This window comes from Protopterus annectens, chromosome 7.part0 (genome assembly GCF_019279795.1).
Source record: "Protopterus annectens isolate FY-2018-M chromosome 7.part0, PAN1.0, whole genome shotgun sequence".
Classification (NCBI taxonomy): Eukaryota; Metazoa; Chordata; order Ceratodontiformes; family Protopteridae; genus Protopterus; species Protopterus annectens.
In genome coordinates, this window is record NC_056739.1 from 19,680,386 (window position 1) to 19,707,461 (window position 27,076).

A 27,076-nucleotide genomic window follows, 5' to 3' on the forward strand; every position below is an offset into this window, starting at 1 on the left:
CCCTAACAGGGGGGGGGGGATGGGATAGGGAAAATTGACTAACAAAAAATTAAAAGAGACAGGGATTTCTGTCAGAAAAAGGGTAGAAATAAATTTAAACTATCAAAAAATTAGTTTTAAACTAAAAGGGGCTTGAAATATCACAAATGTGAACTACTTACCAGGAGCTGGTAAAGAGAAGACCTCCCAAGCGCGCAAACGAGATCTGGGTACTTACTGCCTTGCATCATGGGATATGGGGCTGCCTCGAGCTGGTAAAAGGAGTTCTCGAGCTAAAGCAAGTGCCGAGTCGGAGCCGAGGATCGGCTCCGAACCCATCAAGCAAGAATGAAGGCGAGATTGACAACTTAACATCATAAGTTTTAGGAAAATAAAATATAACTGTAAAAATTATAAGAAAACAGCTGCTTACTGTGCTCGAGAGCAGAACCTATGTCTAACCACAATGGCGACAAACGAGATCTGAGGAGCTGGCAATAAACAGAGCATTATGAGTAGAGGAAGGAGCTCAAGAGATGGATCTGAAGTCTTGTGTATGAGGCCAAGTCAGATCAGAGTATTAGATCCGAACCCATTGGAGAGGAAGAATGAAAAGGACATCAGATTTTATGATTATCCCCAGATAAGAACAAGCCTGGAGTACATAATCTCTTGCTCTTATTAGTAGATGCCTGGTCAGAGTGGTAATGAGCCAGCTGTCTAAGTATGGAAACGCATGGAATCTTTGCAGACTCAAGTAAGCTGCTAACACTGCCATGCACTTGGTGAACACGCTGAGAGCTGTGGTAAGGCCAAACGGCAGTGCTCTGAACTGATAATGACCGTCTCCCAGCCAGAAGTGTAAATACCTTCTGCAATGTCTGTTAATTTTTATGTGACAGTATGCATCCTGAAGGTCTATCGAGCACATCCAGTCGTCCTTGCCCAAAAAGGACAGAATGGACTGAACTGTGATCATTTGAAACTTTGTATGTCGAACTACCTTGTTCAAGTTGCTGAGATCCAAAATTGGTCTCCAGCCCCCTGCTTTCTTTGGCACTATAAAAGAATCTAGAGTAAGTTGCAGACTATCTTGGTCTGATGGAACCTCTTGGATGACTTTTTTTCTATCAGCTTTAGTATTTCTATTGCTGCTGTTCTCCTCTGAGTGGGTAGAAGATTGGGAATTTTGCATACAGTTGGAGGTGGTAGGGAAAAGGGAATTATATAACCTCTGGAAATAATCCTCTGCACCCATGTATCTTTTGTTGCAACTAGCCAGGCTCTCTGGTGCAGGGATAGTCAACCCCTCATTGCTTCTAGAGGGGGATAACTGTGCCTCCTTTCAGCAGTGCTGACAGGATCTATCAGAGAAAGTATCTCTGGACCCTTGGTTCTGTGGGCCTCCTCTGCCACATGGGTGTTGTCATCCATTTGAGTTCCCTCCTCTGCCCCTGGGGGAACTATCCCCACATGGATCTTGGAAAGGAACCTGGGACTTCCTGAACCATATTTTGTATCCACCTTGTTGATTCCTAGAAATGGATTTATGAGGGCAGAAAAACATGCTCACAACAGAAAGGCTCTTTCCATCTGTTTCACACCTGGAGTGTGGAGAGTGTGTCCTTTGCTTTTGGGCCAAACAATGAAAAGCTGTCAAAAGGTGTAATGACGAGCGAAAACATTAAGTGCTCAACAAAATCACACATGTGCATCTAAGCATGCCTCCAGAAGGAAATGCCTGAATTCACTGCCCTTGAGGCTCCTTCAACTGCATGAGAGATAAGCATCATGGACGAATTTGAAATAGATTGAAGGACAGCCAACTGTACCGCCACAGAAGACTAAGCATCAGCAGTAGTGGCCCCTGAAGGGGATTTTGAAAGTTCTTTGATCAAGTCCCTTTGTAGTCTTGTAAAAAGTGTACCAAATAGTTCAGTGACCGAAGTGCAAAGGTCACTGAAGCATATAAGCTCTTCCGATATCTGTCCAATGCCTTAGACTTCTTGTTTGGGAGATGGACAGAGGAATTCTGCTCAGCAAGTTCCTTCTCAGAGGCCACCGCCACAACCATAGCATCTACAGGAACCCCCTTACTCCAGAATTCCCTACCTGCAGGTGCAGCCAGAATCCGATCTGTTCTTTTGGGGACTAGCTCAAATGAGTCAGGTTCCTTCCACACCTTCCTAGAGATCAAGTCAATGAGCTCATCGGTGGGTAGAATAACTCAGAAAGTAGGCAAGCCAGCTCCAAAGGCTTCCAAAAATACTGACTCCTCTAGGGAAAAATTATCGGAGGATCAACCACCTCTCTGTGTAAGGATCTCAAAAATGTATTCAAATAACACATCTGCAGGAGGTGATCATGAGGACCCCTCCCCTTCATTAAAATCAGTATCCTCTGTGACTGACTCGAGGGGAGTCCAAGTGCCTCCTCCTGCACTTCCTCTTTCTAGGGACTTCCTCAGTGGGATACTTCTGTGAAGTATTGGAAGAGAAAAGAAAATCCTGCTCGGTGGTCTGGAGACTTTGGGCTCCTGTCCCTGTGGTGTAGAATGGTGTGGCCCAAGGTACACAAACATCTGGGATCCAAAAAGAATATCTGAGACGGTAGGCTCCCGTCACTCTGCCAGAGCACAGAAAACCCTCTTCACTACCTCAAAGGTAGAATGCTCTAGGAAGAAGGAAGACAAATGAGCTGAGAAGCTGGGATTCTGGCCCATTGACTTCCTCTGACTTGAAGGCAATCTGCCAGAGGCAGAAGCTGGAGTTGAGCTGTCCAGTGCCGAAGCTCCAAGTGGTAAAGATGACTCCAAAACCTGCGGAGCTGACTCCAGAATCTCAGAACTGGCAGGACTGCTTTGGCTGTGACAGTCATCCGGTTCCGAGGACATCGGACCAGTGCACTCAGAGATATCCTCAGATCCAAAGTTAAAACCATCTTTGGACCCGGACCAGAAGAACCCAGAAGAGTTGGATCCAGGGGCTCTGAAATGATGTGTCAGATCAGAAAAGGAGTTATTGGTGGAGTGACAGAAGGACAGACTTCCTGAACCTGTAGGGGTAGGAACCATGATAACTCCCATCTGAATCTGCACTGTTAGAAATCTCCTCCTCAGTGGCTTCAGTTAAGCCTCTGGAAGATCAAGAAGATGCCAAGAATGGGGACTTGGAATGCTGGGGTTCCAGAAATGGAGATGGAACTCTAGAAGGTACTGGGCCTACAGTGGGAGAGTTCCTACTCCTAGGTAAAGTTGAAGGATATTAGGTGCTTGGAGCAGAAGAGGAATTTTTCAGATCCAGCACCAAAACTGTAAAGAAAGTCTTCAGATATAACTTCTGCTTTTTCTTGGGAGGCTCCAAAGAAAAAGGAGGAGATGAAACTCCTGATGGCTTAGGAGATTTTAAGACAGTCTCCTTAGTTTTAGATTTGGAGGGTTGAGCTCCAGTACTCGCCTCAGAAAAGGGTGTTGGTAGCAACCCTCTCATTAAAAGTTTATTTTTTTATGGTCAGCAATAGCCTATGGATTAAACTTTTGGCATATGTTGCATTCAATCTTTAGATGATCTGGGCCTAAACAGTATAAGCATACAGAATGCCCATCTGAGGCAATTAGTGTCCACACTTTTCATATCTTTTGAATCCTGAAGGGGGCTTTTTCTTTTTTTTAAGGTAAGAAGAGTAGAGTTTGAAATATCAACAATGGTATTAAGATTACACAAAAATGTGTAGATTATATAAAAAGGGAAAAGGGAAGTAAATACCAGCTATGGTAGATTACAGCTTGTGTAGAAGAAAAAGGGAAGAAATATCTAAATATGTAAGATTTATGTAGTAAATAAAAAAAAAACAACTCTAGAACAACTTGAGAGCTGACATAGCGAACACATCTTATTCGCAAAGTGGCAAACAAGATCTGGGGTATGTTAGGGGCTGGTGCATTATGGGTAAGGGAGGAGCTTGAGAGTTTTTTGTAGCCATGAGCTGAAGTAACAGCCAAATCAGATCAGAGGATTGGATCCAAACTCCAACAGCTGAGGATAGAATGAAAATTGACATCAGATATATTACATATTACACTGGTTACTACAATTTTTGCATGACTGATTAAGAAACTTGCTCAAACCTGGCAAGTTTTAGTCAACCAGACTTGTGGGATTTCTAGTAGGCAATTATAACAGAAATAATGTATGCCTGAGAGAATCTACAAAATGCTATTAATGTGCTTCAAAGGGATAATATGCAAAGCTCGCTGCCTCATCAAGCTAAGAGCATAACCATTTTAAAAATGAGCAAACATTACACCTTTACTGCTAACACCATCCCTTAATAATGAAGAACTCTAAATGGACACAACTGACCTGTTTTTCTATTTCAGAAACAAGCTTTGTCTTCCGGAGACCATGATCTGCAAAATCTAAAAACAAATTTGTGTTTTAACATTTCTGTGAAAACTGTCATGAACCATTTTGTTGTGACATTTTTTATGCAATTTTATCAAGGGCACTCTTCCACTAAAGAGTAATAAATTATGTTTAACAAGTAGCCAAACACAGGAACAGCAGAAAAACAGGTACTTCCACATACCATAAAAATGAATTCCAATTATTTATTCTATTGGATAATTCAATATGCTTGACAACTGTAATTGCTCCCTAGATTTTTTATTTTTTCAAGTACTCAGAAAATCTTGAAGAAATGCAAAATTGCCACATAGTTATGCTCAGATGCCAGCTCTGGTAGTAGATTTTAAACCGTAGGCATACAGTGAATGTGTACACATACCGTCTATATTGCTAATTTTCCACTTTGGTCATCATGTGCCATCAGTAATTGTTTCTGTTGGCATTTTAGTAATTAGCAGCTGGAAGACTGCATTTAGAGATGCTGCCTCACATTTCCTCTATTATCTTCTCTTCGCAAATCACTGAACTACTGTCTGTGCTGGAGCTTCTATATGTTATACTCCTTATGTCAAGAGCAGCTTGGGACTTTGTGACATCACAATATGTAGAATAATAGCTAATGGTGCTTAGCAGCTCAGAACTTCATATGAGATAAATCACAAAGTACACAGGAAATGCTGGCAAAATTTTTTTAAGCTCATTTTCCATCTACTAAATATTAAAATGCAAACAGAAGATGGAAACACTTACAGTACCCAATGATCACTGAAGTGGCAACAACTATATACAGACTCTACTCATCATGACCAGACATCTGAAATAGTGTTAGGCAACAGCTACTGAAGTTGCAAACATAATATAAAATTACATTTAGAAATTACAAAGCTTTTAACATGACATATTAAAGTCCGATCCTATAAAATAGCCACTGCACCTATGATTATACAAAAAGTGCAGATGTACAGCAAATTAAAGTTGCAGGTGGCATTGAACTTCTTAAATGAATGACAATTTTTAAAACATACATCATACACAAGGTTTTACTAAATATATCATACAGGCAATATAGCTTTCCCTGTGTAAAATATCTCACCTGACACTACCTTTCACTAGAGCATCCATTTAGCTCTGTAACTTCCTCTGTTGCCCACTCCCCCTTTGCTTTTCCCCCTCACACTATCACATATTATCTAGTAGTATTGGCTACTCTAAAGTGAAATTCTGTAGAATTCTCTCAACTATCCCTTTAATTGCTTACTCAGGCTGCCTTTCTGCACTGCTCAGTGCTGTAGGCATTGCTAAGCTTCTAATAAAGCCCCTGTACTGATTACCAATCAATGTCATTTTTAATGTAATCACTGATATTATTTTTGTCTTTCTAAACCTTCTAATACCCTTACTAGTACAATACAATCCTTTGTCGCTGGGTCAATATACTTTGCCTCCAACAGCAGGACCTGTAAAACCAGGAAAAGATGCCTACCTGCATCATCTATCCAGGCCCCACTGATTTATTTTACTTCAAGTCTCCACACTGTAACAGTGTTTAGGCCCCGCATTGCTCGCCCTCACTATCCTCTAGCCCACTTCACTCTCCTACCATTCCCTCAATTCCCACCCAGACCCACTTATTCTGGATTAAAAGCAAACAAGTTCCAACCCTACCCCCACATTAAGCAACCAATAATATGATATGACTACACTGCTCATCCAATCACAAACTCCATCAGGCATTCACCTAACATTCCACTCTAAGCACTCTCATTCCAGACTCAAACTTAAAACTTACTATACTAACCTTAATTCTTATCCATCTACCATTTGCCCTTCAATTTCATCCGTGTTCCATAACTCATTAATTCTCATCTACCTCACCTTCTTATTAGCCAACATCCATATTTCATAATTAGAAGTTATGTACCTACCATAACGTTCCATGTTAGTTGTCTTCTCTCGCCTTCTTTCTTGCTGGATGGGTTCGGAGCCGATCCTCGGCTCCGACTCGGCACTTGCTTAGCTTGAGAACTCCTTTTACCAGCTCGAGGCAACCCTATATCCCATGATGCAAGGCGGGACTACCTCAGATCTCGTTTGGTAGCTAAAAAATACCCTGCTAAAAGACTAACCTAGTAGAACTAGGAAAAAACAAGTTCTTAACAATAGACTCTTCTATTGAAGATTCAGGAGAGAACAACCTGAGAAGAGAAACCCTTCAAGATCTGTCCAGGCCAGGGGGAAGGAGGGAGGGACGCAAGAAAGAAGGCGAGAGGACAACTAGCATGGAACGTTATGGTAGGTACATAACTTCTAAATGTTAAGTTGTCAATCTCGCCTTCATTCTTGCTGGATAGGACCGCGTCCCTAGCACCTGTATCCCGGGTGGCTCAATGGAACAGACTCTTCAGAACTGTGGAACCAAAACTGGCTCTGTCCCTGGAGGCCAAATCTAATTTGTAATGAGAGACAAAGGTATGAGGAGTGGCCCAAGTAGCTGCTGCACAAATGGTATCAATGGGTAGCCTATCCTGAAAAGCTGTAGAAGTGGATAGACTCCTGGTTGAGTGTGCCTTCGGTTTAGAGGGTAGTTGCTTGCCTCTGAGCGAATACACGTAAGAAATGGTGGAAGATAACCATCTGGATAAGGTCACTTTTGATACTGGGAGACCTTTCCTGTTTTCTGCATAGGAGACAAATAATTGGTCTGATTTCCTGAATTGTTTAGTTCTGTGCAAATAATACCTGAGCTGACGATGGACATCCAAAAAATGAAGCTTTTGTTCAGCTCTGTCAGAATAATTTGGGAAAAAGACTGGTAGATCGATGGATTGATTAATATTAGTTTGAGAAACAACTTTGGGGAGAAAGGATGGATTTGTTCTCAAGGATACCCTGTCCTTGTGAAAAACCAAGTAAGGGGAACGGATGCAGAGAGCTTGAATCTCGGATACCCTTCTTGCTGAAGTGACAGCCAGTAAGAATATAGTTTTCCAGGTCAATAACTTCAAGGAGCATGAAGCAGACGGTTCAAAGGGTGGTAAAATCAAGGATGCTAACATTAAATTCAGATCCCATTGTGGAGGAGGATGTTTTATTGGCGGCTTCAGGAGAAAAACTCCTCTCAGAAAAGCTTTGCATAGTCTATGTGACATAATGTTATGATCTTGCAAGCCAACATGATATTTGGAAATAGCCGCCAGTTGAACTTTGACTGTTGATGAAGAAGATCCTGACTGAAAAACTTCAGCTAGAAAATCTAAAACAGAATGCACAGGTGCAGTAAAGGGATCAATGTGCCTGGAGTTTGCCCAAAGGGAAAAACGTCGCCACTTGCTAGCATAAATCGTTCTGGTGGACGACTTCAAAGAAGCTACTAAGATATCTCTGACAGGATCAGAGATATAGGAAGCCTGGCTAGGGAAGGAAGTGGAGCAACCAAGCAGTGAGGTTGAGAGAACGAATGGCCCGGTGCTGTTGACCCGATTGGTGGATCAAAAGATCCGGAACTGGGTCCAGATGCCAAGGCTGCACCAGGAGGTGACGATGCAGAGTCGGAAACCAAATTTGTCGAGGCCAGTAAGGGGCAATGAGAATCAACTTGGCCCTCAAAACGGTAGCTTTCTGAATGACTTGTGGAATCAAGGGAAAGGGAGGAAAAGCGTACAGAAGTCCCCGGGGCCAATCCTGGGTTAGAGAGTCTCTCAGGGGTTGGCCTGGTAGGGGAAAGAGGGTGAAGAAGTCGGGGCATTTGTTGTTTTGGGGTGTAGCAAAAAGATCGCAACAAGGGGTGCCCCACTTCAGAAATATCTGGTCCACTATAGATTGATTGAGAGACCACTCGTGAGGCATGAGAATGGCTCTGCTCAGCTTGTCCGCCAGAAGGTTGGACCTGCCGGGGATGTGCGTTGCTATCAGAAACCGATGAGAGGAGATTGCCCATTGCCAAAGTCTGAGAGCTTCTCGACACAACGGATAGGACCTGGTCCCGCCCTGCTTGTTGATGTACCAGACCACAGACGTGTTGTCCGTTTGCACTGCAATAGTCCCCGCGGGAAGAAAGTCGTTGAGGGCTTGCAACGTTAAAAGCACCGCTCTCATCTCCAGGACATTTATGTGCAGATGGTATTCTATGGGTTGCCACGTCCCGTGGACCATCCTGCCCTGATAATGCCCCCCCCAACCGATCAGAGAGGCATCCGTAGTGACTGTGGCAACCGGAGGAGGGAGAACAAATGGTCGGCCCTGATGAAGAAGAGGGGAAGATATCCACCAGTTTAGATGAGTCCTGCACGATTGTGTAACTAAGATTTCGTGTCTCATCGGAAGGCTGTGGAACGACCACTGAGTGAATAACATCCACTGCAGAAGACGCATGTGAAAGCGAGCCAGTGGTAGAAGAACAATGGCCGCAGCCATAAGACCTAGAACTTTCAGTATCAATCTGGCTTTGACTTTGCTGCTCTGCAATAAAATCCGAACGTATTTTTGGATGTCCAGAATTCTCTGATCTGTTAGTCTGGCTAACAAACTGACGGTGTTTAATTCTGCGCCTATAAAGGTGATAGATTGGCAAGGCAGCAGAGAAGATTTTTTGAAATTCACTGAAATTCCCAAACTTTTGCAAAGCTGCAGAGTGTAGTCTCTGCTCTGAAGAAGCTGATGCTTGGTGGTGGCGGAGAGGAGCCAGTCGTCCAAATAAGGAAACACCTGGAATCCTTGACGTCTCAGATGAGCTGTGACCACTGCCATGCATTTGGTAAACACTCTGGGGGCTGAAGTGAGGCCAAAGGGCAGGGCTCTGAACTGATAATGACTGGTCCCTAACCGAAAGCGGAGAAACCTCCTGGAGCGCCTGTGTATCTTTATGTGATAGTACGCGTCCTGAAGGTCTATCGAGCACATCCAGTTGTCCTTGCCCAGAAAGGGCAGAATGGACTGAAGCGTGACCATCCGGAATCTTGCCTTCTTGACAAATCTGTTTAGATTGCTCAGGTCTAATATTGGTCTCCAATCTCCCGTCCTTTTGGGGACCAAAAGAATCTCAGTAGACGCGGATCCTACTTGGTCTGCTGGAACAGTCTGGACGGCTCTTTTTCTAGGAGCTTTGAAACCTCCTGTTCTGCCAAATCCCTTTGACCGGGTGAGATGTCTGGAAGGGATTGGTGAGGTACGGGATACCTTTCGAAGGGGATTTTGTAACCCTCGGATATGATCGACTGTACCCACATATCTTGTGAAAGGGAACGCCAGGCTACTGGGTACAGCGAAATCCTTCCCCCGACTGCCTCCAAGGGTGGACAGTCGGGCAACACCTCAGGGATGCTGAAAGGGCTTCTCAGGAAGAGACTCCCTGTTGCCCAGGTTCTGAGGACCCCCTCTGCCTCTAGGGCGGCGTTTATTATTGTTACCCCCTCTGTCTCTGGGGGTAAACTGACCACGTGTGTCTGGCGCTGCTCCTTGGGCTTTACGGAACAACATCTTCCCTCCCTTCTGACCCTTGGGATAGGGTCTAGAAGGGGTGGAAAAATGGACTCCAACAGCAGAAAGTTTTGCCGTCCTGCTCACACCTGGTCAAGGTTTCCTTCACCTGAGGTCCGAACAAAGCCGAACCGTCAAAGGGGGTATTGGTGAAGGACGCCTTAAAGGGGTCCGCAAAATTACAAAGCCGCATCCAGGCTTGACGTCTAAGCGCCACTCCTGTGCCTGCGGCTCTGCTCGCTCCATCGGCTGCATAGGATATGAGCCGCATGGAGGAGTTGGTTAAAGAATTTAGGATTGCTAGCTGTGAGGCAATCTTGTCTTGAGCCCCAGCAGCTAAAGGATCCTGAACCACTTCACCTAGTTCCTTGAGAATATCTCTTTGAAGCCTGGTGAAGTGACAAAGGTAGTTCAGCGAACGCATAGCAAAGGTCGCTGAAGAAAACATCCGCTTTCCATACCTGTCCATGGTCCTAGAATCTTTGTTAGGAGGATGAACAGGTACTGAAGGATCCGCAAGTTCCTTCTTGGTGGCCGCCGCCACCATAGCATCCACAGAGACGCCCTTAGAAAGAAACTGCTTGTCTGAAGGGGCCGTAATAAATTTGGATGGTCTCCTGGGGACCGGTTCCACAGAATCTGGAGCTGCCCACGCCTTCCGAGCCACTACCTGCATAAGTGGGTCGAAAGGCGGAGACACCCAGGAGGTGGAGGGTTGGGATCCAAAAGCCTCCAGGTATACAGACTCATCCTCGGAGGGGTCAATGGAGGGCCAATTCCCCCTCTGTTTGAGGAGCTCAAGGATGTCTGAAAAGGAGACATCCTCAGAGGGGGACCGTGGGGAACCCTCCGACTCATCTAAGTCGGTATCAGATGTTGTAGACTCAGGGGAGTCTGTTTGTTTCCTCTTACACGTCCTCTTCCGAGGGGGTTCCCCTGCAGGATCAGGAGAAACCTCGGAAGAGGAAGTTATTCCCAATGGGGAAACCTGGGGCGATGGATCCCTGGGCCTGAGAGCAAGAGGCTGGCAAGAGGCATCCACAGGCACCGAAGAGGGAGGAGCTAAAGGGATGGACCGTTGACCTGGCTCAGGTGCCAGGACACTCCTCATCACCTCAAAGGCTCCTCTCCCCGGGAGGCCGGAATATTCCCGTTCCGAGGAAATAGGAATTCCCGGCTCCACTGAGAGAGAAGGCTCCGAGGCCAATGTCGGTGCCGAGCTTACCAAAGCCGAAGCCCCGAGAGGGAGAGCGGGGTCGGACAAGGGTCCGATGCCACTAGCCCCCTCGGAGCCGACAAGGGAAACTCGACGACCGGATCCCTCCAAGGAAGGTCTCATGGAGGAGATCGGAGCTGAAGACGACGGAGCCGAAAGGGGATGTATCGGCTCCGGCGCTGACACAGTCACTGTCCCGAGAAGCTCCGGCTCCGAACTCTGGAGGGGAGTCGGAGGAGGAAGTTCAAGGGGGAGAGCAATAGCCGAAGTCTGCTGAGATGAGCTATGGAGCATTTGGGCTAGTGCCTGTGACTTCAACAGCCTGCTTACCACCCTCTCTAAATCGTGGTCAGACAGCCTGGAAGATCTCGAAGATCGGCTCCGATGACTCCGCTCCGACAAAAGAGGAGACCCCGGAGCTGAGTGGATAGACTCCAAAGAAGGGGACCGAGATCTCTTCTTGGACGAAGCTATCGGAGCCGACGTCCTCTGGGTTCCAGATGGAGCCGAAGGCTTCTCGGCTCCGATACTGGATAATATGTCGGCTCCAGCCGGAGCCGACAAGGCAACAGTAGATTGAGTGTCGGAACCGATCGGAACCGACACTACCACCTCAGAAGAAGAAAGATCGGTTCCGGCCAGAGCCGATCTCGACTCCGAAGGAGTCGGAGCCACCGGGGAAGGCTTAGAAACTGTAGCCTGAACCTTAGGTGGCTTGGAAGGTTTACTAGACCCAGTTTTAGTGGGTGAACCTTCTGGCTTTAGTAAACCACGGAGGATCAACTTATTCCTCCTCTCCTGCAGGACTCTCTGGCTAAAAGAGTGACATATGGCACAGGAGTCCTGCAGGTGTAAAGGCCCCAGGCAGTAAACACAAGAAGTGTGACCATCTGTCAGAGACATTTTCTGACAGCACGAGTCACACTTCTTGAAGCCTGAGACCTTTCCTTCCTTAGACATAGTCCAAGTAAAAATAACACTCACACACCCCAAACAGTCACACAATTAATCCCAACTAACACACACACACAGATAGGGATTAAGAAAAGAGGCCTAGGCCCAAGTGAAAAAATTAAACTTTACAATAACTAGAAAGTTTTTAACTATATGGGGAAATAGGGAGAGACAAAACCCTGACTAAACTGTTTGAAAATTCAAACTTACCTGAGCTGGCAAAAAAGAGACCTCTTCGCAAAGCGGCAAACGAGATCTGGGGTAGTCCTGCCTTGCATCATGGGATATAGGGTTGCCTCGAGCTGGTAAAAGGAGTTCTCAAGCTAAGCAAGTGCCGAGTCGGAGCCGAGGATCGGCTCCGAACCCATCCAGCAAGAATGAAGGCGAGATTGACAACTTGATTATATTACCTTATAATCATTACACTATACTTCTAATTTTCGCTTCTGCATCATGCTGATAATCTATACAAACTCTTCAAATTCTTACTATAGCAGTAAGCATCTCGAGCTACCACAACAGCCTCAACCCAAAAATGTACTGCCCCACTAACCCCAGTACAGTACAATGCAGCACTCTGTCCCATTTTACAAACATCTTCTGTAGTCTATACAATATCTCCCTCTCAGAAAATCTTTACAGATATGCCAAAATGCAAAGCATAATCCAAAAAAAAACAATAATAAAGTCCAAATAAAAATCAAAATGCCTCTTGACTCACCCCCACTACTTATCCATTTTAAACTATGCAAGAATATCCACCTTAGCCCATACCCTATATAACACCACCATCATAACACTGACAAAGCTAATGTAAAAAGAAAACACCCCACAACCTGTCTCAAGCAAAGAACACAAAGTACAGCTGCATTAAGCTCCATCTACCTGTAACAGAAGATGTGAAGTTGTTAAATCTCGCCGTTTATTCTCACCAATGGGTTTGGAGACGATCCTCGCCTCCAACACGGCCTATAGCAAAGCTCAAGGTTTGCCAGTAGCTCGAAACCAAGCCCCTTATCCCATGATGCACTGCTGGAATTACCTCAGATCTAGTTTGCCGCGGCACAGATCTCAGTGTTCCAGATAGCTCAGACCATTACTAATCGATAAATTCATCTATTTGCAAGTTTTAAAAACTTTTTTTCTTGACTTCTTGATAGGATAATATATATATATATATATATATATATATATATATATATATATATATATATATATAAAATCTCTATAGTTATAGACTGACTTAGTTTTAGATTAGTGCCCCGTGTTGGCTTCTGTTTTTCTATAGTGTTGGGCCAAAGAGTTGGCCTTGTATTTAACCTCACTCTTAGGTGTCCTTTGGTAGATCATTTCTAAGTGTGTTGTTTCAATTCTTTAAAATTGTTTAATCTGATAATAGAGATGTCTGATGAGAAAGAGAAGCCTCATCCAAAATCTGGCTTCAAAAAATGTCTGGATTGTGGACAAAAAATGTCAGTCACTGATGGGCATGTTCAATGTGTTTATTGTCTGGGGGCTAAACACCTCCAATACTCTTGCAGTATATGTCACTCCTTCTCCTCCAGGGTACTTTTGGGGAGAAGGAGGAAATTAGTAGATAGGGGTTTAGTTCAGCACCCTTTCTCCAAAGTGCTGGGCGACCAGGATGGTGCTAGTAGATCCTCAAAGTCTTCCAAATCCTCAGGTGACTCGAAAGCATCCAAAAAGACTAAAAAAATGGAGGGTGTAGGGTCATCGGAACAAAGTGTCCCTTCTGTTTGGAGCCAGCTCACAGCTTTGGAGTCGGTCTCTGAGATTCCTTCATCTCCTCTGCTCCAATCAACACCTTCGGTGCACTCCTCGAAGTCTTCTGTCAGCCTCTCAGATATGGATATGGACCGGCTAGTGCAGAAGCTTCTACAGGCACCAGGCCTTGCTAAACTGTTGTCGGCTCCGACACCTTCGTCAGAGCCGAAGACCATTAACCCAGACTTGACTACTCCTCCTCTGAGCCGTACTGGACTTTTGGAGGTGAAGGAGCCCGACCTGAGAGTTGTTGAGCCTGTGGAGCAGAGACCTGCACTGGTGTTATCGGTTCCATCTACTCAGATGTCCTCGGCACCGACCGGGGACTCTAGGAGCAGACACTCTCCTGTCGGATCCGGGGAGGATAGTCGTACTGATTTGTCGGTGCCGAATCTTCCTCTTGGGGCTTCGGCTCAGATGAGCTCTGCTCATACCTCGGGCTCAGAGCCCATGGCCTCGGTGCGGGAGGATCAGACGGTCCCTTCGGATCAGTCTACCCCTTCTTGTCGGAGCCATGGTGCGTTCGATGCCATGAGGAGAGTCCTGTCTCCAAAGACATCATCAGCATCAGGTCTGGCTTCCTCCTCCCCTCAAGTGCCTGTCTCCACTCCTGCTTCTACCGGTCCACCCAAGCGTAGAGACCCTGAGCCTCAGGTAGCCCCACAGGGCGCCCCCTGCTCTTTTGAGACCTCCCCAGATCCCCCCACTGAGGAGGTACCCAGGAATTGGCTCTGCAAGAGGAGGCACTTGGACTCCCCACAGGAGTCTGTGACATCTGACATTGACTTGGATGAGTCAGAAGGGTCCCCTCGATCCCCCTCTGAGGATATGAGATCCTTAATCAGAGGGGCGGTTGGCAGTCCAAAAGCCCTACTGAAGATGAGTCAGTGCTCTTGAAGGCTTTCAGGTCTCAACCTTCCACTTCTTGGGTGTCTCCGCCTTACGATAAGCTCATGGAGCTGATCTCTCATAAGGCATGGGAGTCTCCGGAGGCCATGGAACCTGTCCCTCAGAAGCCAAATAAGTTCATCTCTGCCCCAGTGGACAAAGCCTTTTTGACTAAGGAAGTGTCTGTTGATGCCATGGTGGTGGCTGCAGCCACCAAAAAGGAAACGTCTGAGACATCCTCATCTATCCATCCTCCTAATAGAGATTCTATGATCATGGATAGATATGGGAAACGCATGTTTATTCAGCGACCTTTTCCCTTCGATCACTGAACTATTTAAGCCATTTTACAAGACTACAAAGAGATCTCCTAAAAGAGCTAAGAGATACTCTCCAGGGTACGGTAGCTGCAGGGGTTGCTGACAAAGTTAACACACAGCTCGCGACCCTAAACTCGATTGTGAACTCGTACAAACGCCTCATATCTTATGCAGCTGATGGTTTGAGTAGAGCCGCTAGTTCAGGCATTGCTCTGAATAGACAAGCCTGGATGTGTCTCTGTTCCTTTGCGGAGCCTTTCAAGTCTTCTTTTATCAACACCCCATCTGATGGTTCATCTCTGTTTGAGCTCAAGGTAAAGGAAACTCTAACCAGGTGTGAGCAGGAAGACTCTATCTGCCATTGGAGTCCATTTTTCTACCTCTACTCGGCCCTATCCCAAGGGTCCTAAGGATGGAAAATTGTGGTTCCGAAAAGCACAGGGAGCCTTTCAGGACACACGTAGAGAAACCCCCTCTAGAGGCAGAGGAGTGGGTTATAATGGAAGACTGGGTCTGCAACAGCAGGGTGACAAAGGCCAGTTCTCTGGTCAACCCTACCAGCGCTCCTGAAAGGAGACCCGGCTGTCCGGCTCTGGAGGCAGTCGGGGGTCGCTTATCTTTGTACCCAGAAGCCTGGCTAAGCATAACATCTGATACCTGGATAAAAAGCATCATTTCCAGAAGGTATTTCATACCGCTCTCTTCCCCTCCCACTCCTGTAAACAGAATCCCAGATGTTTCATCCAGTCTCAGGGAACAAGCAACCATAGAGGTCCGCAAGTTGCTAGAAATAGAGAGTCATACAACCAGTCCCAGCAGACGAAGTTGGATTCGGAACTTACTCAAGATTCTTTTTGGTTCCAAAGAAAACGGGACTGGAGACCTATCTTGGACCTCAGCAGACTCAACCAATTTGTAAAAAAAGAGAAGTTCCGAATGGTCACGCTTCAGGCCATTCTTCCCTTTCTAGGGAAGGGTGACTGGATGTGCTCCATCAATCTCAAGGATGCGTACTACCACAAAGATGAACAGACGCTCCAGAGATCACCTGTGTTTCCGGCTGGGAACCAATTACTACCAGTTTCGAACCCTGCCCTTTGGTCTCACTACAGCCCCCATTGTTCACCAAATGCATGGCAGTGGTCACGCCTCACCTGAGGCGTCTAGGATTCCAGGTGTTTCCATATCTAGACAACTGGCTCCTCACCGCTACCACCAGGCATCAATTAATTCAGGCAACACAATCTACTCTGACACTCTGCCACCACTTAGGTATTACAGTCAACTTCGAAAAGTCTGCCTTGTCGCCATCGCAGCATACCGTCTTTATAGGAGCAGAGTTTGATACCTCAACCACCACTCTACGTCTTCCAGTCAAAGGGGTCTCACTTCTTCGCCAACACGTCTACTCATTGGCATCAAAGAACACAGCTACAGCCGCAGAGGTCTTGAAGGTACTAGGTTTGATGGCTGCAGCAATTCTAGCCATTCCATTCGCAAGGATGCATATGCGAATTCTTCAATGGCTCATGTTCGCTCAATGGTCTTACCAGAAGTTACCAATGAACCATATGATTCTCATCACAAATTCTTGCAAGAGAGACCTTCGGTGGTGGTTGACGTCTCTTCATGTCACAATAGGAAGACCCTTTGTGCCCCCCCCCCAGTAGCCACTGTGACCATGGACGTTTCCCTGATAGGGTGGGGGGGGGGGCATTTTCAGGGAAAGACTGCCCAAGGCACATGGACTGATCAAGAGTCACATTTGCATATCAATGTTCTGGAGATGAGAGCAGTACTTCTGGCGTTGCAGTATTTCCAGGACTCTCTTCCTCTAGGGACAATTGCAATTCAGACAGACAACATGTCAGTGGTCTGGTACTTGAACAAACAGGGTGGAACCAAATCTTACCCCCTTTGTCGAGAAGCCCTCAGGGTATGGCAATGGGCTGCATCATCCCAGCATTTTCTGTTAGCAACACACATCCCGGGGAAATCCAACGTGATAGCGGACAAGCTGAGCCCGGCAATCCTGTTGCCTCACGAGTGGTCTCTCAATGAACACGTTGCGGACTTGATTTTCTGCAAATGGGGCCAGCCTTGCTGCGACCTCTTTGCCAGTCACATCAATACCAAATGCAGAAGCTACTTTGCCCTAATACCACCTCCGGGACATCCCCCCAAGAGACGCACTCGTACACAATTGGCCTCCGGGTCTCCTATATGCATTCCCACTTATTCCATTGATACCCAGGGTTTTTACAGAAAGCAAAATCGCTGGGAAGGACTGTTATCCTCATAGCCCCCCACTGGCCTCGACAGATTTGGTTCCCTTTCCTTCACAGTCATCTGCTAGAGGAGCCATGGATCCTGGACCCAGTTCCAGAACTCCTGACACACCCCTCAGGGGACCTCCATCCTTCACTGCAGTCGCTAAAGCTGACTGCTTGGCTGATCCACTTCCCCAAATAGCCAGGCTTCATTCACTCTCAGATGACACAAGACAAATTCTGTGTCTTCTCATAAGCCATCCACCAGAAAACTATATCACAGTAAGTGGAAAAGGTTCTCAGTTTGGGCCAGTATACAAAAAATTGAAATAAAAATAAAACAACGAACTGACCACGGTTTGGTGAATTCAAACAGTTTTAATAAATCACATAAGAGTAAGCGCTTTCACGATTTACAACTAATCACTTCATCAGACTCCATTCATACAAATAAAACAACTGAATTTAAACTAATACTAACCAATCAAGTATCACATTCAATATGACATCATTAATTAGTAACAATTAAAAGTTCTAAACTTTAAAAGCAGTATTCAGAATAATAAAAAAGTGTCATATAATTAAAACCAATAAAATCAATGTTTCAAAGACCTAGCTTTCAGGAAGGGTTTCAGTGAAACTACACAGTTTGCCCCTGGTGGTTTGTCCGCCTGTAATTGTAGTATCCATTTTTGCTCTGTTTCTTCTACTCTGTTATTTATACCACCCCCTCTAATATTTTGTTCAACAATCTCTAACACCATGAAATTAAATATATGTTGCGTATCCTCAGTTAACACGTTTCGCTAAAGCGTTGGCGTCTTTCTTATTGGTTATATCTCTTACATGTTCCAATATACATTCTTTAAGACATCTACTGGTTTACCGAATGACCAAATGGGAACAGAATTGTCTAGAATGCATTTTAGTGCTGGACAGGCAGATGGATGCTGGATAATTTTATGGGTGGTAAGATGTGTATATGTTAAGTTGATGTTGGAATTCTAGACAATTAAGGCTTTTCAGTGCTATACAGTGGTGGGTTCTGAAAGAGGCATGTGCTACAAATTTAGCAACTCTGTTATAGCATTGTTCAAGTTTTAATTTTTGTGAAGCCCAGATGTTAGTAAGGATGGGAGTGCCATATAGAAGACTGAGGAGGAGATACGTAGTGGCAAGTATAATTTTAGTTGCATTGGTGAGGAAGTTTTTGGCTCTGTAAAGCATCCCTAGTTTTTGATTAGTTTTTCTTATGCAATTTTGTATATGCAGGTCGAATGTAAAATTATCATCCACTATTATCCCTAACAGTTTGCTATAAGAAGTGATTTCAATGGTTGTATTGTCAAAAGAGAGGACTTTAAATTTTGATATTTCATGAGAAAGGGATAGTTTCTTCTTTTTTTGGGTTGAGCATGACTCGTGAGTTATAAAGCCATGTTTCAGTGGCTGTTAAAACTTCCGGAGTAATTTTTTGGAGGTGTACCATATTGTCAGATGTAAAAATGAGAGTGGAATTGGCTGTATACTGCATTAGGGTGGCTTATTACGTAAAAGTATAGTGTGTTGGTGAAAATGTTAAAGAGGAGAGGATCAAAAACAGAGTCTTGTGGCACAACGGTGGTGACTAGGATGTAAGGGGAGAGTGTGGAGTGCCATTTTGCTGAGTGATACCTATTGGACAAGTAACTTTTGAACCAGAGAAGGGTGGGCTGAGAGAGACCTAGTCAGGACATTTGAAGAAGTATGCTGCGACAAACTGTGTCAAAGGCTTTAGACAAGTTTAGAAATAAGGAAAGAGAATGGTTTACCATTATCTCTAGCTTTACTGACAGTATCTACATAGGCTAGAAGAGCAGTGCTAATACTATGGGAAGGACAGAAGCCATGTTATGTAGCGGATTAGGGGATAGGAGTTCTTCCTGCAGGAGATAGTCTAGCAATTGTTTTTGAATACATTTTTCAAGTATTTTGGCAAGGGGAGATAAGATTGCTATTGGTCTAAAATTATTTGTCTGTTGAATTTCCTCATAATGTCAGACATTTTCCAGAGAGAGGGAATAAGAAGTTATGTACTCACCATAACGTTCCATCTGAGTAGGTATCTTCATTTGTCTGCAACCTTTGGGATATGGATCCGATCTCAGATCCGAGCCGGCAACTTCTACCACAGCATAGATCCCAGCTCCCAGCTCCTCCCTTTACCCATAATCCCCTGCCAACCCTGACTGACCTCAGATCAAGTTTGCCCGATATAACAACTGTTACTGTGCCCCGGAAGGGGTTTATCTAAGACAGATCCTAAACAGAATCATATAGTTCAGGGGGAAGGAGGGGGGATGGTTGCAGACAAATGAAGATACCTACTCAGATGGAACGTTATGGTGAGTACATAACTTCTTAATCTGAAGTAGGCACTTCATTTGTCAGCAACCTTTGGGACAGAGTCCCCAGCTACCTGAATCCTGGGTGGCCGTTATGGAAGAATATTCCGGAGCACTGCAGAGCCAAAGGACGCCCTACCTCGTATGAGATGAAGCCCAAGTGGCTGCAGAACAAATATCATCCAAGGGGACCCTAGATCTAAAAGCTGCCGAAGTAGCGACGGCCCAAGTAGAATGAGCGCGGACTCCCTGAGGTGCAGGCCTTCCCGAACTCTGATATGCCAAGAGGATACAACTAGCTATCCACCGTGACAGGGTAACTTTAGAAACTGACTTGTCTAAATTGGTTTTGGCAAAGGAGACAAACAACTGGTCAAATTGCCTATGACCTGCAGTTCGATGAATATAAAAGCGTAATTGTCTGTGCACATCCAAAGAATGCAGTTTGTACTCTCCTTTGTTCTGATAGTTGGGAAAGAACACGGGAAGATTAATAGATTGATTAATATTAGCTTCCGAAGATACCTTAGGCAGAAAGGACGGATTGATCCTGAGGTAAACTCTATCCTGATGGAAGGCCAAATACGGCGGTTTGACACATAGAGCCTGAAGCTCAGAGACCCTTTTAGCTGAAGTAATGGCCACCAGGAAGGCCGTCTTCCAAGAGAGGTATTTGAGATCAACCGTAGCCGCCGGCTCGAAAGGGGGGCTTGTCAAGGCCTGTAGAACCAAAGATAAATCCCATGGGGGTACTACCTCCCTGACCGGAGGTCTGAGAAGGAAGGTACCCTTGAGGAAAGCTTTACAGAGCTTGGAGGTAATTAGAGGGCCCGATTCATGCCCTACATGATAATGTGAAATCGCTGCTAGTTGTACCTCGACTGTAGAGCAGCTAGCCCCTGATGAAAAAGGGTAGTTAGAAAATCCAAAACCGACTTAAGAGGCGCCGTGAAAGGATCTAAGTGACGGTGCTCCGCCCAGATGGAGAAACGTTTCCACTTACTCCGATAGACCCTTCTGGTGGACGGTTTGTGTGCTGCTACTAGAATGGCTTTGACTGGTGAGGAGATTCCGGGAGTCCTTATCAGGAGTGGAACTGGAGCAACCAAGCCGTCAGCTTGAGGTTGACCAGGTTGGGGGTCGGAAGACCCAGAGGGTGAGTAATGAGATCCGGGAGGGGATCCAGAATCCAGGGTGGATGAATCAGGTGAGACCACAGGTACGGGAACCACATCTGACGAGGCCAGAATGGGGCAACGAGGATCATTTTGCTCCCCAACTGACTGGCTTTCTGTAAGAGTTTCAGCATCACGGGCAATGGAGGGTAAGCGTAAAGGAGACCGGGAGGCCAAGCATGTACTAGAGAGTCTCTCGGGGACTCCCCCTGAGGGGGGAATAGAGCGAAGTAACTGTTGCATTTGGTATTTGAAGGAGAGGCAAAAAGATCGCAACAGGGTTGCCCCCATTGGGCAAATATTTGCTCCGCTACTAGAGGATTGAGAGACCATTCATATGGGGTCAGAATTGAATGAGCCTGTCTGCTAGGATGTTGGACTGTCCCGGAATGTGCATTGCAATGAGAAAGCGGTTGGTGGATATCGCCCATTCCCATACTCTCATGGCCTCGCGACAAAGAGGATAAGACCTGGTCCCCCCCCTGTTTGTTGATGTACCAGACAACTGACATGCTGTCCATTTGTACTGCAATCGTCCCAATCGGAAGAAGGCTGTGAAGTGCCTGCAACGTCAAAAGCACCGGCCTCATCTCTAGGACATTGATATGCAAGGAGGTCTCTATGTCGTTCCGCGTGCCTTGGACCGTTCTGCCTGAATAGTGCCCCCCCTCCCCAGGCGAGAGGCGTCCGTGGTCACTGTGGCGACGGGAGGAGGCATCGAGAATGGTCGTCCCCTGTGAAGGCTCGGGGACTGGAGCCACCACACGAGTGACCCTCTGCAAGCCCTGCTTAGGGGAATGGGATGGGACAGGGGGTTGCGAGACAGGGACCATTGCACCTGGAGGGTCCACTGCAGGACCCTCATATTTAGGCGGGCTAAGGGCAGCAGAGAAATTGCTGCCGCCATGGACCCTAGAGCCATCAGGATCAATTCCGCCGGTGGGTCAATAAGTTGGAGAACTGCCTGAAAATGCAACCTCAGGTTCTGAAGCCGATCTGGAATCAGGAAAGCAAGCATTAGTCTGGAATCCAATCTCGCCCCTATGAAATCTATTACCTGTGTAGGAGCCAGAGAGGATTTGGCCATGTTGACAGTCAACCCTAGGTGTGGAGCAAGATTGAGGAAGTAATCCCTGCCTGAACAGAGCAGATGCCTTGTTGGGGCAATGAGGAGCCAGTCGTCCAGGTATGGAAAGACCTGAATTCCCTGAAGCCTCAGGTGGGCCGCTATAACCGCCAAGACTTTGGTGAACACCCTGGGGGCTGAGGTGAGACCGAAGGGGAGGGCCCTGAACTGAAAGTGACTGGCTCCCAGCCAGAAGCTGAGGAACCTCCTGGAGAGTCTGTCCACAAGAATGTGATAGTACGCATCCTTGAGGTCTATCGAGCACATCTAGTCATTCTCCCGTAATAGGGGGAGAATAGATTGCAGCGTGACCATCCGGAACTTTTCTTTGGGTACTGCCAGGTTCAAGAGAGAGGTCGAGGATGGACCTCAAGTCCCCCATCTTTCTTGGCACCAGAAAGAACCTGGAGTAAAACCCTGATCCGAGCTGATCTGGGGGGACAGGTTGGATGGCTCTTTTCTGTAAAAGCTGCTGAATTTCTGTAGCAGCTGCCTCCCTCTGATTGGGTGGTACGTCGGGGAGGCTTCTGGTTTTGGGGGTTACAATAAATGGAATTTGGTAACTTCTGGATATGATGCGAAGCACCTGTTGTTATGGACTCCCACATTGCTAGGTGCCTCGAAAAACGCCCCCCGACTGCCTCCAGAGTGGAGCAGCCGGGCAACCCCTCAGGGGTTCTGCGTGGGCCTCTCAGAGAAGGGTTCTCTGGACCCAAAATTTCTGGGACCCCCTCTGCCTCTAGGGCGGCATCCTCTCTGTCCTCCTCTGCCACGAGAGGACTGGTTGTCTGGAGCAGACTGGGACTGATGCGATTTCTGGAACCCCATCTTCTTCTGACCCTTTTGGTTCTTGGAAAAGGACCTCTGGGGAGCAGAGAAGCGGACTCCGATGGCAGACAATGTCTTCCCGTCTTTCTCGCTCTGGAATAAAGTGTCGCGAACGGTTTTGCCAAACAGTGCAGAACCATCAAAGGGGGCATTCGTGAATGACACCTTAAAGGGTTCCGAGAAGTCACAATGTCGGAGCCAGGCTTGGCGCTTCATTACCAGGCCGGCTCCGCAAGCTCTAGCGGCTCCTTCAGTGGCGTGAGACAAGAGCCACATAGAGATGTTAGAAATGGAGCGTATTCTTTTATTAGATCTCGCTGCATCCTGATGACGTGTGCCATATAGTTCAGCGCCCTCATCGAGAAGGTTGCTGAACTGAAGGCCCACTTCCCAAGGTTGTCCATCACCCGAGACTCCTTGCTCGGTGGGTGGACCGCGGAGCTCTCCTGAGCCAACTCCCTCTTGGTGGCTGCCGCCACCAACATGGCATCCACGGGGGGACCTCTGCTCCAGTGGGTTCTTTCTTCAGGGGGACTCAGGATCCTATCTGGGCGCTTGGGGACTGGCTCTACAGTATCTGGCTCCTTCCAAGCCCTGGTGGAGATAAGGTCCACAAGGGGGTCGGGGGGAGGGGACACCCAAGAGGTAGATGGCCCTGCTTCGAACGCCTCTAGGAATACGGACTCATAGGAGGAAGCCTTGGGGGCAGACCACCCTCCCCTAATCCTGAGCATTTCCATGATGTCTCCAAAGGAGACATCCTCGGGGGGGGGGGGGTGACCTTGGGGAGCCTTCCCCTTCATCTAAGTCTGTATCTTCCGTAAGGGACTCGCGGGAGTGCAAGTGCCTCCTCTTACACTTAGCCTTGTGAGGAACCTCCTCGGGGGGGCTGTCCGAGGAAGTCTCACCAGCAATGTCATTTTCCGAAGGAACACCCAGAGGCGCTGAAGCAGGCTGCCCTGAAGGCCGGGTGATGGGAACCTGAACCAGCTGAGAGAGAGTGCAGGGGGGAGCCGAAGCCAGGACCAGAGGCCCGGATGCACTCAACAGTGCCCTCTCCACCACAGCGAAAGCCGAGGGGGAGCCGCCCACGATAGGATCCGAGAGTCAACTCCCACTCGGATCCAAAGCGGGAACCGGGGCCGAGACCATCGGATCCGAAGGACCCGTGTGCTCCAACCGGGACGGAGCCGAAGTCACACCGAATTCCTCGGATCCGATGCTCTGCCCACGGCTCCGAGAGGTCGGATCCGACAAGCTCCAGGGACCAGTCGGAGCCGAAGTACCCAGTACTGTCAGCTCCGACTCACCCGCAGATCCAACGCGGCTCAGCTCCGAACCCGGAAAGCGGGTCAGAGAAGGAGCGATTGGAGCAAAAAATGGGGTCGAGCCCCCCCCCCCCCAAAGGGGGGGGGGCAAGAGCACTCCCATCTGCAGCTGGGCCTGGATGAACCTCCTCATCATCCGGTCCACATCTGCATCTGACATGCTAAAAGTGGACCTCAAAGAGGCCACTGAGGCAGACCTAGAGTACCGCCTCAATGACCTCGACGGGGACCGGGTCCCCTCCTCCTCTGGTCCTGGTGAGAAGCAAGGGGACCATAGCCAAGGAGGAGGCGATCCAGAAGCTCTGGAGGGAGAAGCTCGTTTGGCGGGCGGGGCCGAGGAGGAGTCCTCGGCCCGCCTCTTATGGTGCTTCTCTCTCCGTTTGGCTTTCCCGGCCTCCCTCTCCTCCGGAGCCGAAGCGGGAGGTTGAGTCCCGACCGGAGGGAGGGAGGCAGGGGTGGCTGCCACCGTGGGCTGGGTAGCGGCCACAAAAGCACCGGAGGCCGGAGCCGAATCTGGGGGCAAAAGGCTCACCAGAATCAGCTTCGACCTCCGGTCCCTAAGTGCCCTGGGGTTGAACGCCGCGCAAATCGCGCATCCCGAGGAGAGGTGTTCAACCCCAAGGCACCTAACGTGCCGAGTGTGGCCATCCGCCGGTGAAAGCTTATGGCCACACTCAGTGCACTTTGAAAAGATGGCTTTAGGGGCCTCCGACATAGTAGCACAGAAACACACTCATTAGGCCCCTACACACACCACAAACACACACTACGACCAGCGAGGGCAGGGAGGAGGAAAAATAACCACAAATTAAATTAAATTAAATTAAATTGAGAGAGATAAAGGGCTATGGGGTACCTAAACAATCGCTCTCACTCACACTAAGAAAAAGGGGAATAAAATAGAAAAATTTTTCTCACAAATCCACAAAGTAGCAGGAGCTCGAAAATCCAGCTTGTAGCTTGAAGCGCGGCAAACTAGATCTGAGGTCAGTCAGGGTTGGCAGGGGATTATGGGTAAAGGGAGGATCTGGGAGCTCGGATCTATGCTGTGGTAGAAGTTGCCGGCTCGGATCCGAGATCGGATCTGTATCCTAAAGGTTGCTGACAAATGAAGTGCCTACTTCAGATCATGGGATTCCCAGACTGACCTACTTATAAGGATTTAAACAGGATAGGCAATGCTACTGGCTAGCATTTTTAGGTATTCGCTTGGAAGGTCATCAGCTAAAGAAGAGCATGGTTTAAAATTTGTTTAAGAGAAGTTTTATACAGGATATGTGCACAGGTTTGAAGGTGAAAGTGGATGCCGTGATATGTGGCTGTTGGGCAGGGTTGGGATTAGACGCTGAAGAATTCTTGGTTACAGATGCTATACTATCTATAAAGTAAGAGTTGAACTGTATTGTTGTTTCAAGTGGTGAGTTATCAGGAGAAGGGATTGGGTTGAATTTCTAGCCGGGGTGTAAGATTTCTTTAATTGGATGTCCAAATTTTTTTAGGGTTGCATTTTGTATTATGAAAGTTATTATAATATAGTTTTTTGCCTTTATTTGCTTTTTAGTATAACTGCAAAGCATTCTAAAGTTTTCAAGATGTTGAGGTATTTTATATTTTGCCATTCTTTCTATGCTTTATCTCTATCCTGCATTAGCATTCTACTATTTTTGGTTACTAAATTGCATTATTTGTTTTCAGCCTTTTCCTACTAGGAGTTGCAAGATTATTTGGGATACTTAGAAATGTTTTACTGAATTTGATTACAGCATTGTCTAAAATGCCAATTTTTAGGAAGTTCCAGTTGATAGATGACAGTGTAGTAATGAACATTTCTGGGTTAAACTTGGAAAGGTCATATGCTGTTTAACTGGATGTGTGAGATGTCTAGTCATATAGATTGGGGGATGATCACTGAGAGAGTCTGACATTGTACTTGTGGTGGAGTATTTGCTAGGGTCTGATACTAAAATCCCATCTAATAGAGAATTTGATGTCTTGCTATAATGTGTAGGGCTATTGATTAGTTGTGTGGAATCAAGTAAGTTTATGCTAGATGTAGCAAAGTTAGAGTTTGTGTCCAACCAATTGACATTCACATCACCTAGTAATATTTTTTCTTTTGGAAATGTTATGGATATCCAATGTAGGCTATCTTCCAGTATAGCAGTATTGTCTCCAGGAGGGATATTAAATACATATTTGTTTATAATAGTTTATTTTGAGGAAAGCAATAAGAAGCTGTGTTGAACTGAATTTTGGTGCTGGTTTGTTGTAAGGGGAGATGTGGTAGGTACTGGGAAATATTAAAGCAATATCACCACCTTTTCTCATTATACGGTTATTACGGATATTATAGCCAGGAGGTATAACTTTGGAGTCGTTTATTTTAGATTTAAGCCAAGTTTCAGTTAAAGCAAGAACATCAGGCGAACTGAAGCTGAGGTTAGTGAGGCTGAGCAGAGTGGGCTTCCCACCCTCAGGTCAATGTACAACTGAGATCAATCAATTTATAGTCAAAATTAGAAGTTATGTACTTACCATAACTTGGCATCTGTGTTGTCCATTTTCATTCTTCCCCACCTATGGGTCTAGGATCTGATCCTCGGATCCAACTCGGCCACTTTTCTGCCAGCTTTCAGATCCAAGCCTCACGCTCCTCCCTTCACCCATAATGCCCTCGTCCATCCCCAACTCCTCAGATCGAGTTTGCTGCCCTACCTGTCAGTCAACCATACAACCTACAGAAGAACCGAATAATCAAATCCTGATGAGGCTCAAACCAGGAACCTAAGGGTCCCCATGACATCTCGAAGTCCTTCTAGGAGTATTGATGGGGGGGTTGGCAAGAAGGTGAATAAGAATGAAAACGGACAACACAGATGCCAAGTTATGGCAAGTACAGAACTTCTAAATCTGATGTTGTCCTTTTTATTCTTCCTCACCCA

General features: G+C 46.7%; 1 protein-coding gene across 1 annotated transcript in view; it reads right to left on the reverse strand.

Annotated features, from left to right (window-relative positions):
• LOC122805772 (synaptonemal complex protein 1-like) overlaps window positions 1–27,076 on the reverse strand; it is a 2,217,039-nt gene that overhangs the window by 2,005,520 nt on the left and 184,443 nt on the right. The window contains exon 2 of the mRNA XM_044076040.1: window positions 4,341–4,396. Within this exon, the coding sequence (XP_043931975.1) occupies window positions 4,341–4,396 (56 nt within the window). The remainder of the gene's footprint in view (window positions 1–4,340; window positions 4,397–27,076) is intronic.